At 43.5% G+C, this 14679-nt stretch overlaps 1 protein-coding gene across 1 annotated transcript in view; it reads right to left on the bottom strand.

Annotated features, from left to right (window-relative positions):
• Dnah11 (dynein axonemal heavy chain 11) overlaps positions 1-14679 on the bottom strand; it is a 298504-nt gene that overhangs the window by 127138 nt on the left and 156687 nt on the right. The window contains exons 49-54 of the mRNA XM_032908348.1: positions 12436-12675; positions 9882-10043; positions 9459-9652; positions 6100-6262; positions 4908-5031; positions 4140-4282 (exon numbers count right to left, since the gene is read on the bottom strand). Of these exons, the coding sequence (XP_032764239.1) occupies positions 4140-4282; positions 4908-5031; positions 6100-6262; positions 9459-9652; positions 9882-10043; positions 12436-12675 (1026 nt within the window). The remainder of the gene's footprint in view (positions 1-4139; positions 4283-4907; positions 5032-6099; positions 6263-9458; positions 9653-9881; positions 10044-12435; positions 12676-14679) is intronic.

The following is a 14679-nucleotide window of genomic DNA, read 5'->3' as shown; positions in this document are numbered from 1 at the left end:
GTGGAAGGCACTGGATGTGTGACAGGGGGGTCACTCTGATCTCTAACTCACATACATACATCTGCAGTGTACACCTGTGTACGCACGTACCTGCACATACATTCACCCACATGAATGCACTCACACATATACATGAAAAACCAACAACAAAATTGGTAAAACAGGAGATCAGATAGTCCCAAAATTAGAAGATAGTATTTTTTCATATTAAAATAAGAGACAGCTTATCAAACAGAGGAACACATTATATTATAAAAATGAAACTCTTCCTTACAGAAATTAAGTAGTTAGCATGATTTAATCAGAATTAAGATGGTGGCAGAATAATGTGACACCATGATGCTAGTGCTTGTTCACACGTACTAACACAGGAGAACAAGGAAAAGCTTGATCAGAAACAGTAATTAGATGCTAGAATACATAAGAAAGTATTGCTAATTTGTATAGGGTGATGTTAAAACCAATGGAACTTAGCAAGGAAAGAGAACGGAGAATCCAGAAAGACGGTAACCACAGTTATTCCTGATTTAATACAGGAGATGCATGAAACGGTTGGGAAAGGAACACCTAGCATTAAGATAACCTGATGTCTCTCATCTTACTCTTCACCACATGTAGAAGGAAATATTTTCTAGAGGTAGCACTCCTTAAAAACTAAATCATACCTAACTTGTGATTGTTAACGCTGGGATTCTTCAATTCTCTGATGGCATGTAAGCAATACACATTTGTAGAAATCATGCTGAGAATCTTGAATTTTAACCTTTCCTAGGCTGGTGGCATACAGGCTGCTGTCTTCTGATGATGACCAGTGGTCCTGGACGTCTTGAGGGCCTAGTGCATTGTGGGGCTAAGCTATGACATCCCACAGGGGAAATGCATTTTCAACTTACAACACTTGACCTAGGATGGGCTTACTGGGACATCACCCTGGGTAAGCTGAGGCACGCTTCTGTTCCCAAAGTCATTTTCGATGTTGTCATAAAAAAAGTGTGAAGATCAAGTATTCCCTCCCCTCAGCCCATTGTAGCTGTGACATACATATGGTCACGAGGACGACAGCTCAGCATATTTTGGGAGGGGTGAGTTTTAGTTTTCTGAAACAGGTAACCAGCTCTTTTTCTTCCTCCTCCTCTCCCTGGAGTGTGAGTGTATTCTGTGGCTCTGTGATGAGGAGGGAGGAAACATCCAGATGATGCTAAGACTGATGAGACCAGGCTGGGCTGACAGGTGGTCCTGAGGTGCTCTTAGCTGGAGTAGCTGGACTTTCTCCCCCATAGCCACAGTGAGTTACAACTGCCTCTAAGCTGGAGCTTCTCAAGCTTCCTAGTGCTGTGACTTCTTAATACAGTTCCTCATGCTGTGGTGACCCAACCATAAAACTATGTTCATCGCTGCTTCATAACTGTGATGTTGCCACTGTTATGAATCATAATTTGGATATCATATGCAGGATATTTTATATGTGACCCTGTAAAAGGGTCACTCATCCCCAAAGGTATCATGACCCACAGGTTGAGAACAGCTGCTCTAAGCAAGATGACCTTGGAAGATCAGGCAGGGTAACACGTGTTTGTAATCCTAGCGTTGGGTAGGTAGAGGCGGGAGGATTGCTGGGTCTCAACTTGGCTTGGACTACATTATTAGTTCTGTCAAGAAAGAAAAGAGGGTAAAAGATAATTGAAGATGAAGAAAGGAGGAGGAGAAAGGAAAAAAGAAAGAAGGAAGATAAAGGAGGAAGAGGACAAAGGGGAGAAGTAGAGGAGAAAGAGGAAGAGGAGGAAGAAAGGAAAAGGAAGGAGGAAGAGGAAGAAGAGAAAGAAGATGAAGAAGAGAAGGAGGAAGAGGAGGAAGAGGAAGAAGAGGAGGAAGAGGAAGAAGAGGAAGAAGAGGAGGAAGAAGAGGAAGAAGAGGAAGAGAACGGAGAGGAAGAGGGGGAAGAGAAGGAGGAGGAAGAGGAAGAAGAGAAAGAGGAGGATGAAGAAGAGGAGGAGGAAGAGGAAGAAGAGGAGGAAGAGGAGGAGGAAGAGGAGAGAAGAGGAGGAAAGAGAGGGAGGAGAGGAAGAAGGAGAAGAGGAGGAGAGGAGAAGGAGGAAGAGGAGGAAGAGGAGGAAGAGGAGGAAGAAGAAGAAGAGGAAGAAGAGGAAGAGAAGGAAGAAGAGGAGGAAGAGAAGGAGGAGGAAGAGGAAGAAGAGGAAGAGGAAGAAGGAGAAGAAGAAGGAGGAAGAGGAAGAAGAGGAGGAAGAGGAGGAAGAAGAGGAAGAGAACGGAGAGGAAGAGGGGGAAGAGAAGGAGGAGGAAGAGGAAGAAGAGAAAGAGGAGGATGAAGAAGAGAAGGAGGAAGAGGAAGAAGAGGAGGAAGAAGAAGAAGAGGAAGAAGAGGAAGAGAACGGAGAGGAAGAGGGGGAAGAGAAGGAGGAGGAAGAGGAAAGGGTGGAGGAAGAGGAGGAAGAGGAAGAAATGGAGGAGGAGTAAGAGGAGGAGGAAGAAGAGGAAGATGAGGAAGAGGAGATTTTTCTAAGCTGACAAGAAACTCCCAAGGCTGTCACTACCTTGTCTAAACTTGACAGAAGAGCAAGCTTTCCTAGTGGTCTATGATTTGGATGTGTATGTTAATGTTACTGAATAATTCTGGGCTGAGTGTAGAAGGTTCACATCCAAGATTTAGTTGCCCCAGAGGCTTCTCCCTAAGGAACTGAACATTTCTGGCTGGTGCCACTGTTGCTGTCCATTCATCCCTCTCCAGTGCCCCGTGCTCTGTAGATATCACAGAGTCTTCCACCGCACTGACAGGTATAGAGAGACTAGAAGATCCGGCAAAGCAATAGCTTCTTTTTTTTTTTTTTTTTTTTTTTTTTGGTTCTTTTTTCGAGCTGGGGACCCAACCCAGGGCCTTGTGCTTCCTAGGCAAGCGCTCTAACCACTGAGCTAAATCCCCAACCCAAAGCAATAGCTTCTTAAGGATTCCAACTTTGCACTACAAATCACTATAGCAGTGTTAGGAGGTTGACATCTCCAGGTCGGAAGTGTCTGTTTTCTTGTAACACTTGACCTTCACTGGTGCTAGTGTTTAGTTGCACCAACCTCTATGATGTTCCAAAGCCAAGTGTATCCTAAATGGAAGGGCTTTAAGAATATTCAAACAACACCCCTAAATCATATCCCACAAAGGACACACTAGTACAGGCCATGACTACTGCTCACGTGATGATGTAAGCACCTCACTTCATCACAGTGAACATCTCCAGCTCCAGTGATTACGTTCTCCCTACACGAACTCCATGTTTTGACCCTTTAGAGCTCTCTCAGCTTTTTCCAAACAGGTTCTTCAGAGTTCATCTTCCATGTTTTCTCTCACAAGGGGTCTGAGAAAGGACTCAGCAGTTAAGACTGCTTGCTGCTTTTACTGAGGACCTAGGTTTGGTTCCTTGCACAAACATGGCAGCTCACAATATCTATATCTAGGTAGGTAGGTAGATAGATAGATAGATAGATAGATAGATAGATAGATAGATAGATAGACAGACAGACAGACAGACAGACAGACAGACAGACAGATAGATAGATAGATAGATATAATCTATAACTCCAGTTCCAGGGAATATAACACCCCTTTGACCTCCATGGGTACTAGGCACTTATGTGGTACACATGCATATATTCAGGCAAAACATCCATACCCATGAAACAGAATGAGTAAATCTAAATAAAACCAACAATATTGTTTCTTCTCCCTAAATGCCTGTGCCTTGAGTTCCTACCCAACCATTCCTCCAGGATAAACCTATTCCCAGTAAGGAGGAGGCTGTCCCTTCCTGCCTTCCCATGGGCCTATTTGCACTTGTCCCACAGGAAAGTTCTTGGTGACATGCCTTACCTCCAACAATGTCAGCTCCTCTGAGACAGAGGAACATGCCTTCAATATCACATTGATTATATTGCCCAGTCCAGGGCTTCCCAGGAGATCAATATCATACCTGATCTTAGGGACACACAATACAGACACGGTCTAGATAAACACACCAGTCCCTTCAAAGAAGTCACTGAACTAAACCATAATATGAGTCCTGACTAAGATGCACATTAAAGTGTCAGCAACAGCTTTAAAGCAATGCAAAGGTAAAGCAAACATTTCTTACTTTGAGCTGTAGTCGGACTCTGGCCAAAAAGAATGCCCAACAGTTCTCCCTGGAGTCCGCTATGCCGAGGCCTCGAACTTCATTACGAATCCCAGAAATGATCTTGTCCGTATCTTCGTCACTGAACAGATCTGGGATGTCTCCTATCTCCACAGAAGGGGCGGAATTATATAACAGTCTTGCAATTTACATTTTACAGTGGGTTTTCTAATGTTTGAAAGGCTTTCTAACATGAAGCAGGCTCCATTATAAAGACAAAGTTTGAAATTAGAAATGACACGTATTTTTTTTTTTTGCCTTTTGATCTGATAAGACATAGAACTCACTCAGAGAAAGCAGTTACCTGCATACTCAGTAGACCTGCATATCCTGTAGACCCACACCCCATCAGACCCTCACATCCAGTAGACCCTCAAGCTTCTGAGAACTGAATCCCACTGGATATGCACACATACTAAATTGGGTCCTTAAACTTACTAACCCACACAGACCCCTAAACCTGCACCCCAATGGACCTGTGCACCCTCTAGACCCCCAGACCTGCTCAAGGAGGAATAACATTTATTTCAGTTTGTGCCTCTTAGAGGCACTTCTTATCCATAAGCTGACTAAGAAAGCGATATAGTACCAATTAGGTTTATAGCTTTCTCCCCAAAGACTGCCCCAGCAAACATCTCAAAGACAAATTATCTCTCTTTAAAGTTCATTGAAACTACAGATAATTTGTCACTAGGAAAGATCTTTCAAGAAATGTGTCCATTTAATCACCCGATGCCAGCAAGTCATTAATCAGCACGAGGAAGCTCTCATCTAGAACGTGGGCATCTGTCAGCAGGAACACGGTGGGCATGTCCTTGGCTCCAGTTCTGACGTACAAATTGGCCAGATCTACCTGTAAGGAAAGGACACCATCGCTCATGTTTTGTTAGAATGCTGATGTGATGCTGGAGCGTGTGGCTGGGTGCTGGGGGGCACTGAGGGAAGAGGATGCGGGGCAGTGGCTGTGCCTCCCCCATCACGTCACCTCCAACTCTGGCATTTATTAGTGAAGCATCATGTGACTTGGGGGAGCCCAGGGATGAACCATGTCTTCCTTCTAAGAGAGCAGATGTGAGTTCAGTGACGCCTCTGTCAAGTAGCACAGTGGCAGCCCTCTGCTCATCCCAACAGTTGCCTCTTCACGGAAAGTAGTGTTGCTTCGTTATTCAGTCAGCAATATTGAAAGCATGCTTTTTTAAAAAAAGTATAACATACCTTTGCCACAAACTCTAGTCATTATTTTGTAAGTACTACCATGGTAAAAAAAAAAAATCAACAAACAAAAAACGCTGTTTCAGTTGCTCTCATCCAAAAGGGAAGAAAACCCACCTGAAGTTCCAAAGGAAGTACCTTTTCTTTCTGCCTTTTGTCATATAAGGACATAATAAAAAGTGTGTTTGTACATTTAAGACAATCGTCTTTTCCAGCCAGGCCTGTGTTGTTGAACCTACACAAATTACAGGAATGTGTGGTGTATTTGACCATGATGATGAAGGCGTCAAAGGCAAAGGCATCTGCAGAGAAGCCTCTGGGGGCATGGGGGTTCCTGTCCCCATCTCAGAGCTGACACGAAATCACTATCAGTTTGTGCTCTGACAGCCAGACAAATGGACCAGAAGTGCACTCACCCCTCCACAGCCACAGGTCCGGCCAACAGCAAACAAACAAACACAACAAAAATCTGAGGGCACTTTGTGTGCGTGTTCCTCTCCTACAGCCTTCCTTCTCTTGGGGTTTTTCCCTCCGCACCGTAGCACAGCAACTACTGGTGTAACCTTAGGTGTTGTAAGCAACCTGGAGGTGACTTAAAACACACAGCACCGTGTTCAGGTTACAGAAGGAAGGTGACCATCCACAGACTTGGATTGCATCAGCATCCGGCTAACGGTGGATGGCTGCTCTGCCTTTCAGCTCTCCTTACCCGGAGGTCTTGGGTCCCATAGCCTTCCGTCAGAGTGATCTGAAAGACCTCCAAGCTGCAGATGTAAGCTGCCAGCCGAGACAGGCTTTGCTTGCCACTGCCTCCAACTCCAACCAAGAGGGCGTGGCCTTGAGGGGTCCGAAGAATGCGGCTGATTCGGCACCTGGAGAAAGAAAGTGTCAGCCCCCATCAGAGTCGTGACATAAACCGCTGTGGGTTATATTTGCTTTGTAATCTAGATAAATGTGCAGGTTTATGATGAAATGGCAATTTTATTGGAATCGTTCAATCTCTGCTCACATGTTTCCTCACCAAACAAAGACAGCATCTAGCTTCTAAGTATTTTCTTAAAACTTTCCCCAGGAGTCATATTTTGAATTCTTGCTGTATTGATACTACTTGAAAATATGTACAAGGCCTATATGGAAGCTCCATTAAATTTGTTTTTTATTAACAAGAAAAATCCCATCCTCTGTCAGCCTCACCCCATGCAAAGACCTCAAGGGAGGATGTCCATTGGCATGAGAGCTTTGCTGTAGAACCACTTTGCAAAATGTGGACTGACTTAGATTAACGGACACCTCCATGTGCTTCATTCGAGGAAACTAAAGGCTTGCTTATTTAAAAAAAATTATGTATTTCATGTGAGCATTTCCCATCTGCATCTATATCTGTATACCAAGTGTGTTCTGGGTACCTAAGGAAGTCAGAAGCAGCCTTAGATCCCCTGGAAATACAGTTACAAGTATTTGTGATCCATTGCATCAGTCCTGGGTCCTTTGCAAGAGCAGAAAGTACTCTTAACTGCTGAGCCCCCTTCTCTTGCTTCCTTTCTACTAAAGGCAGCCCCAGGCATAGGACAAAGCATTAGCCATTGTTATTTCAAAGTCATGTTTCTTACAAGACCCTCCAACGCTCATCCTCCGTAGCCAAGAGATCCTGAGTGTTTGTTTACGCTACATTTTTCAAGTACGAATGCGTTGGTTTTCACATCAGTGTGAGGTTGGTTTAGTTGAAGAAATGGCTTATATGTGTGTTAAACAAATTAAAAAGCAACCCACAAAATAAGAAAGTATGTGGAAGCCCACCGCAAAAGCTAGACCTATTACGATTGCTTTTCTGGAACAAACTTAAATCCCAGCCCTGAAAGACTTCCATTGTTCTTCCTTTTGGGAGATGAGGCTGGAGTCACTTATATCGTGACTGACATGCATCACCACTTCAAGTCTGGAAAGAGCTATGCTTACAAGCTTGGCGATTTCCTTGAACTTTATGACATATGACCACACAGCCAAAAGATACAGCGGAAGAGAAACCCCAAGTCCAGAGATAGGCTTCGGTTGCATCTTAAGGCAAGCCTCCAAGTTTTATATAACAGGACTCTCTAAGTGGCAAGGTCCCTTTCTTTGAAGCTTAAGGACACTTAACATCACCTCTAATGCTGAGTCAGTCAGCTTTAGTCCCATAATCCCTGATCAGAGAAACACTTTACAGCTTGGGCCACCGAGACTCCCATACTGAGGATCCTATGAGCTTCCTGTCTGGGAAGGGTTTTTTTTCTCTCAGTGTTGGAGGGCATTGGTTTCACCTGCCACATGTGGTGTCAGAGTTTCATGGCCCCACAGGGAACAATGAGGCCAGTAATTCACGGGTTCCCACTTAAGCCCCCCTTGTGTATAATCACTGAAAAGGTGCAGTGGAACTATTGATACTCACTGAGCTTGCAGCAATAATGGTGTGGGGGTGGCGGTGGGGAGGTCCCTCACATTTTCCTTCAGTCCCAAGGCTAAACATTTTATAATAACTTCTCTGAAACTCGAATTTCCTGTAGTTCACTCCATCCACATTCACTTCATTTTTTTTTATAAATAATTTCTATTGTAATGACTTACTTTTAAAATTTGTGACTCTTGTCCATCGTCACCTAATAGAAAGGCCTGGGGGGGATGAGGGTGGCTGGGCAGGGAGAACTGTATTGGCTATAGAGACGCAACTGATTTCCCACATGGTGGCAACGAACTGCTTAGACTAGCAGTTTGAGATCCCGTAGGGCAGCCCATCCGGCAGCTTGTCCTCAAGGCCCCTTATCTCTGTTATAAGAAAATGTTCTGTGTACGTAAGGCCTGTTCAGCCTCTCTGGCCTCATCATTTGCTGCTTGCCTATGCCTATATATACTGCAGCCAGTTTCATCTTTTACTCTGTTATTTGAGCATTCATGATTCAGAGCCGCATGGCCCCTCTGCGATGTGCTCCTCCCAGATCTTTCTAAAATACAGTACATTTATCATGAACATCTCAGACCAATGCCTCCCTCAGACACCCAGTCTCTCTTTAGGAATCCAATAGAGGTTAAGCCTCCTTTATACTGAAATCTTAATTGCTCTAAAACCCTAAACACTTTATGCATCTAGGAGACAGACTACAGTAAAATGTCGGCTACTCTAAAAGTACCTGGATGCCATGCTGGCAAAGTTTAATATCAAAAGTAAATAGGGCTGGAGAGATGGCTCAGTGGGTTAAGAGCACTGACTGCTCCTCCAGAGGTCCTGAGTTCAAATCCCAGCAACCATATGGTGGTTCACAACCATCTATAATGAGATCCGAGGCCCTCTTCTGGTGTGTCTGAAGACAGCAACAGTGTACTCACATAAATAAATAAATCTTTAAAAAAAAAAGTAAATAAACTTGTAGGTCGGTTGGAGACGTCTCATTCCAAGTACACGAGTACTTCAAAGCCTGAAGAAAATATCAGAACCTCTGCAGCTTTCTGCTCCCTGGGCCTTTGGTTGAGGGGCTCTCAAACTACAGCTTCTGCCTCTGTTTGCCTGTTGCACTTCTGGGGATGACCGCTACTCTTAGACCGTTTTCTTGCTCATTTGCATGTGCTCTGGTAAATGGAGCTCAAGCTTCACTGAAGAAGGGATTGGACGGAGGTGCCCTGACCAGGATGGGAGCATTGGTGGCCAAGCTCTACCCCAAGGCAGGCAATGTCCTCTTCTAAGAAGATATACGTACCCTTTTGCTTTCAATAACTGCTCTAAGACATTAAAAGAACTGACCGTGTTACTACCTGGAATGCAGTAGGTGCTCAGCATGACCTACTTAATCCGTGAAAATCAGGTTAAGTCAGGTTAAATCCTACCCACAAACCCCACAAGTACTTTCCGTTCCTCTTGCTTAGTATCCTTCTCTGACAGGACTGCGGCGAGATGAAACATTTTGATCGGCTCTGGGGCCCTTTAGAAAATAGTTCTCCTGCACGTGCACGGTCAGGATTGTGACGTGATTTACAGCAGTGCACATTTCAATGCTGTAAGAACAGTTGCCAACCGAGAGCCACCACGGCCAAGTCACTCACACGTGCTGCATGGCGTCTTCAAAGAGCACGAGGTGCATCTCGGAGTGCAGCTCATTGTAGTTGTCCATCATCTCTGTAAGAACTGCCTTTAGCCCTTCCCAGTCCTTCACGGGCTCGTAACAAGGGTCTTCCCTGCCACTGGCAAAGTGACAGTAGACGAGGGGCTGCTGCTGCAGCATGTTAGCATCTGCACCCTGCAGAAGGAAGCACAAACCGTGGTATGAGAGCCACCTGAAGAGTCACAAGCACATGAGGGAGTAGGACAATGACCCTTAATCCAGACCCAGTTCATCTGTGAATCTCAGACGCTGCAGGAAAAGGCAGTACGCTTGCCCATCTGCAGCTTACGGACTCTCTCTACCTCGGGCCTCATACCAGCTGGAGCCCAGTGAACAGAGACCTCTCTCTCGCTTACTCACTTACTTTGAAGTACTTATGGGCAGCTTCCAGCATTTTCCTCTGAAATAAGTCGAAATCGTTTGCGTCTACCAGTCTGTCTCCATAAACACGTGATGTTTCATGAAGCCACAGGCGTGCTAAGTCTTCTGGGCATTTTAAACACTCAGGAGAGGCAAACAGAATTCCCTGTGTGAGAGGGATGGGGAACGCACCTTTAATTCAGAGGACAGTATTGCCCTAAATAAGCAATTTTAGTATTTAACTCTACACCGTGTTTAGCAATCAGAAAGGAACAGACAGACAGGAGCAGGTAAGTATACACATTTGCAAATAAAACTCATTTCAGATAAGCAAGAACATGAGAGTTTAGTATGGTACCCATTTATAAAAGGCCAGAAGATGATATCAGGTTCCCTGGTACTAGAGTTACAGATGGTTGTGATCCAGATGTGGTTACTGGGAATTGAGCCCTGGGTCCTCTAGAGGAACAGCCAGTGCTCTCAAATGCTGCATCATCTCTCTATCCCTCATCATACACGGCTTTAAAGGAAGATTTATTAATTATTATTTCATATGCATAGGTATTTTGCTTGTATGGATGTGTATCAAAACTCTCAGAGGTCAGAAGAGGGAGCGCCATTCCTGACATTTGGAGTTATAGATAGTTGTGAACCACCATATTCGTGCTAGGAATGGAACCTGGGATCTCTCCAAGAACCACAAGTGCTCTTAACTTCTGAGCCATCTCTCCAGCTCCCTCATCATAACCACTTTAAGGAATGTAGCTAAAACTATTGTAACTCAGTGGGAGCTCATTGAAACATCTCTGTGCACACATATATCCCAGTCTCTAATGGATTTTATGAAACCAAAGTACAATCAGAATCAAAGTAACAGGATACAGTTTCCTTGTTTTTAATCATTTGATACAAGCCAATCTAACCCATTTACTTCACAAACAAAACAAAACAAAACAAAACAAAACAAAACAAAACAAAACACCCAAAGCTGAAATGTAGCTCGTCCTGGAAGGTAAACCAAGGACCAGCAGGGAGTTGCTCTGCTCCCTGTGCCCCCCAACATTGTCCTTCAGCATCTGGGGTGCAGGTGACCTGAGAACAGTCAGCTTGCTTCCACCCATGAGAACAGGAGGGTGCTGTGGAGAATTAACCTGTGAGAGGCTGACAATGTTTGAAGGTGTCAGATGTAGTTGGCAGCCTGGACGTGAAGGCTAAGCAGTCAGGGTCACATCCTAGGTCACCCTTTCTGCTAAGGGGAAGAATTGCTTTAGACAAGGCCTTACTAAGCAGGGCCTTTCTAGCAGGTGCTAGGAATGCAGCCCTGAAAGCAAATGGCCGGTGTTATCATGAGCTATCGTCTGCTGCTGTGGTAGGGCTCTAAGGCTGCTGTGGAGTGGTTCTGAAGAGAGCTGTAGAAGTCCTGGAAGTTTTCTCATTTTCTCCTGCACAACGGAATTTTGAATCTTAGACAACTACCCAGGTACTTCACCATACATAGTAGAGAACACCACATCTGTTTCAGAAGTTTCTGACCTTCGATTCCCTCTTTAGAATTTCCTTTATATAATTAATAGTAAACGTTGCCCTTTTGCTATGGGCTACAGTTTGGATCTCAATGGCACCTTGAGGTCACTAGGGCATGCCTTTGAGAAGGGTAATGGAACCCTGGTCTCTGTGTCTGTCCCTAACACACTATGCAATTGAGATAATTTTCAGTATCAAACCGAATCATCTATGATTTAAAATTTCATATTTTAATATATGTTTAAAATGGTAATGTCGATGCTTTATGCAAATACATGACCAATTACTCTTGTTTGGCACTTAAAATAATAAGTCATTAATTTATAAAGCTCGAATTTCAACTTACTGCTATTGTTAACTCACTATCTACCATGGTCTGCACGTCTCTCTAAATTTATGTTTTGAAACAACTGGGGCCAGGGAGAGAGAGAGAGATATCAGCTAGTGAACCTGATGACCTCAGTTCAAACCCCAGAGCCCTTATAAAGGCTAGAGGAGAGAGTTAGCTCCATAAAGTTGTCATCTGACCTCCACAAGCATGTGTAGAGCATACCCTCCCACCACACACTAAATGAAAAAGTACTTAATTGCCAATGTGGAAGTATGAAGAGGTGGGGCCTCTTCTAAGAGAGGTGACCTCATATGAGCAGCATTTGTGTTTTTATCCTATCTGTTGTGAAGAGACACAATGGTTAAGGCACCATCAGACCAGGCCCTTAGTAGATGCCTGAACTTGCTACTACCTCAACTGCAGACTTCTCAGCACCAATGAACTACGAACGATACATTCTCATTGCTTTTGAATTACCAAGTCTCGGGCACATTGCTGTATTAGCACAGATATATAGTATGACCTGAAGAGATCCATCATCTCACTGACGAGAAAGACAGAGCAGCTTGTCATGTCACCTCTCAGAGAGGCTTATGAGTAAAAGAGAAATGCAACAAAGCATGGTTTAAAACTGAACTCGTTCTATAAATGAATGCCAGAAGCTATTCTGATACTCAAGAGGCTAACTTGCCAGTTGAGGTACCTGGAAGATGTTTGATAAGTCTCTTAGATTAAAATTGTAATGGAATTTAATAGCTGTGGGCACGAAGTTCTCTGTCATCGTCTGATGGAACGCGATCGATGCCTGGATCAAAGACGGGCCAGTCCTGAGGACCGACGGGCAGAATGCTTGCTGCTGGAGATAGAAGCTGAAGATCTGACCGTAGATGGTGGTCAGCGCATCCAAAGATGGAAAGTTGAAGGCGAGCACGGTGAAATGTCTCTGAAAAACAATTAGCACAAAGTAGAGATGATGGTCAAAGCAGAACATGCAAATCAAGCAAACAAATGAAACAGTTGGTTTTTACTCTCTTCTTCACTTAGGATCACTGCTGTGCAATCTATTACTGCCATCTTCCCCAACCCTGGGGTTGGCCATGTGACCTGTTCCACCCCACAAAGTGATATGGAAATGAAAGAATGCCAGTCACCGTCAAGGCTTGGTCTCCATCTTTGCTCCCTTCAGCCTCTGACTTTCCCTGAGCTTTTAAAGTTTGAAAAGGCAGAAGCATATTGTCATTGTCACCACTCTGGCCTATACCACACAAGATCAGCTGAAAGTCATACTTCAGACATTCAAAGTGACTGAGACAAGGCCAGCAGAGACCGCTAGCTTACCTGCAGGACTCGGCTAAGTGAGAGAGCATTTCTGGGTAGTTTTTGCGATGTCTAAGGTAACTAAAAGAAGCCAATCTAAAAAGTGAGTCTCACTATTTTGGAGAGTAACAAATTGTTGAGATAAAATGAAGTGATCAGTGCTTACAAATTAAAAATCCACACTATGGAAGGGATGCCTAAAATTTAGCAGCAAAAAAGTTTAATCCAAAAATGAATAAAAAGATTTTTTAATAACATCTGCAAATAATAGCTTAATAACATAATAACTTCTGCAAAGAAGATATACAAAAAATATACAAGGAATACATTAAAAATACCCAAACCTCTGATCACCAAAGAAATGCAAAAACAGAGTTATAATGATATCGCCTCACTCCCATTAGCACAGTTGCTGTAAAGAAGCAAAGGAGAAATTGTGTGCTGACAAAGATATAGAGAAGTGGGGAACCTTGTGCACCATTGGTGGGGTAAAAAGTGACATGATCATTGAAAGAACAAATTGACAGGTTCTCAAAAAGCTACAAACCAAATTACTGTCTGATCTTGTAATTCCATTCCTGGGTAGACAGAGTCAAAAGAATTGAAAGCAGATTTCCAAGAGATATTTGTGTGCCTATGTTTTTATTCACCCCAGCAAAAAGATGGAAGTGACCCAGTGTTCACCAGTGAGTGAACAGACAAGCAAAATGCAGCACATAAGACAAAACAGCTCATCCTTCAGGTTACAAAAGGAAATTCTGCAACATGCTACATGCGTGATCTTTATTTAGCACAACTCTAAGTGAAGCACTCCAGTCCTTAGACAAACAGTGTAGGTCTCTTTTTATTGGATATTTTATAGGTCTCCTCCTGTTTGAAATATTCAGACAAGTCAAGGTTATAGAGACAGAAGAAAGATGGTGTCTACCCAGGCAAGGGGGAGAAAGGAACAGAGTATCAGAGGAGAGAGCAACAGGGTGTCATTGCTAATGGACAGAGTTTCAGTTTCACAACAGTGTCTCACAGAGACAGATGGTGTGGCATAAGTTGGTGTGTACACTCAACTGCACACTTAGAATAGTTGGTTACACTAACAAATTTTTTGTGACATGTATTTAACCATAATAGCAAAATGGAAAAATGATTTTCAAAAGATTGATGGTTGTGGAGATGCAGAGTCAAAAGAAGGGTGACCACAGAGCAGAATGATCTTCAGGCAGAGAAACTATTTTGTGTGATATTTTAATGGTGGACACCTGTCATTATACATTTGTCAACCCTAAAGAACTTGCAAGACAAAGAAGAAACCCCAGTGGAAACTCTGAGCTTTAGTTAGTAATTATGTGTCAACATCATCTCATCAAATGCAACTAATGCAAGAGGTTAATGAGAGTTCAAATGTAGCAGGTGGTGGGTGGATGAGGGACTAGACAGAAAGTCTTCTGATTCATTTTGCTATAAATGTAAAAGTTAACTAAAAATTCTATATTGATTGGGAAAGAACACATCTAATAATTAACCAGGAGTGGGAATCTTACCTCATAAGCACCAAGAAACAAGATGTGATGATCTGTTGAGAGAGGGTCTCACTATGAAGCTCAGTATTGGAATTCATCATGGCTTGGGTTGG

Source organism: Rattus rattus, chromosome 7 (genome assembly GCF_011064425.1).
Source record: "Rattus rattus isolate New Zealand chromosome 7, Rrattus_CSIRO_v1, whole genome shotgun sequence".
NCBI lineage: Eukaryota > Metazoa > Chordata > Mammalia > Rodentia > Muridae > Rattus > Rattus rattus.
The sequence above is the reverse complement of the archived record's forward strand: the minus strand, read 5'-3'. Positions and strand labels throughout refer to the sequence as shown.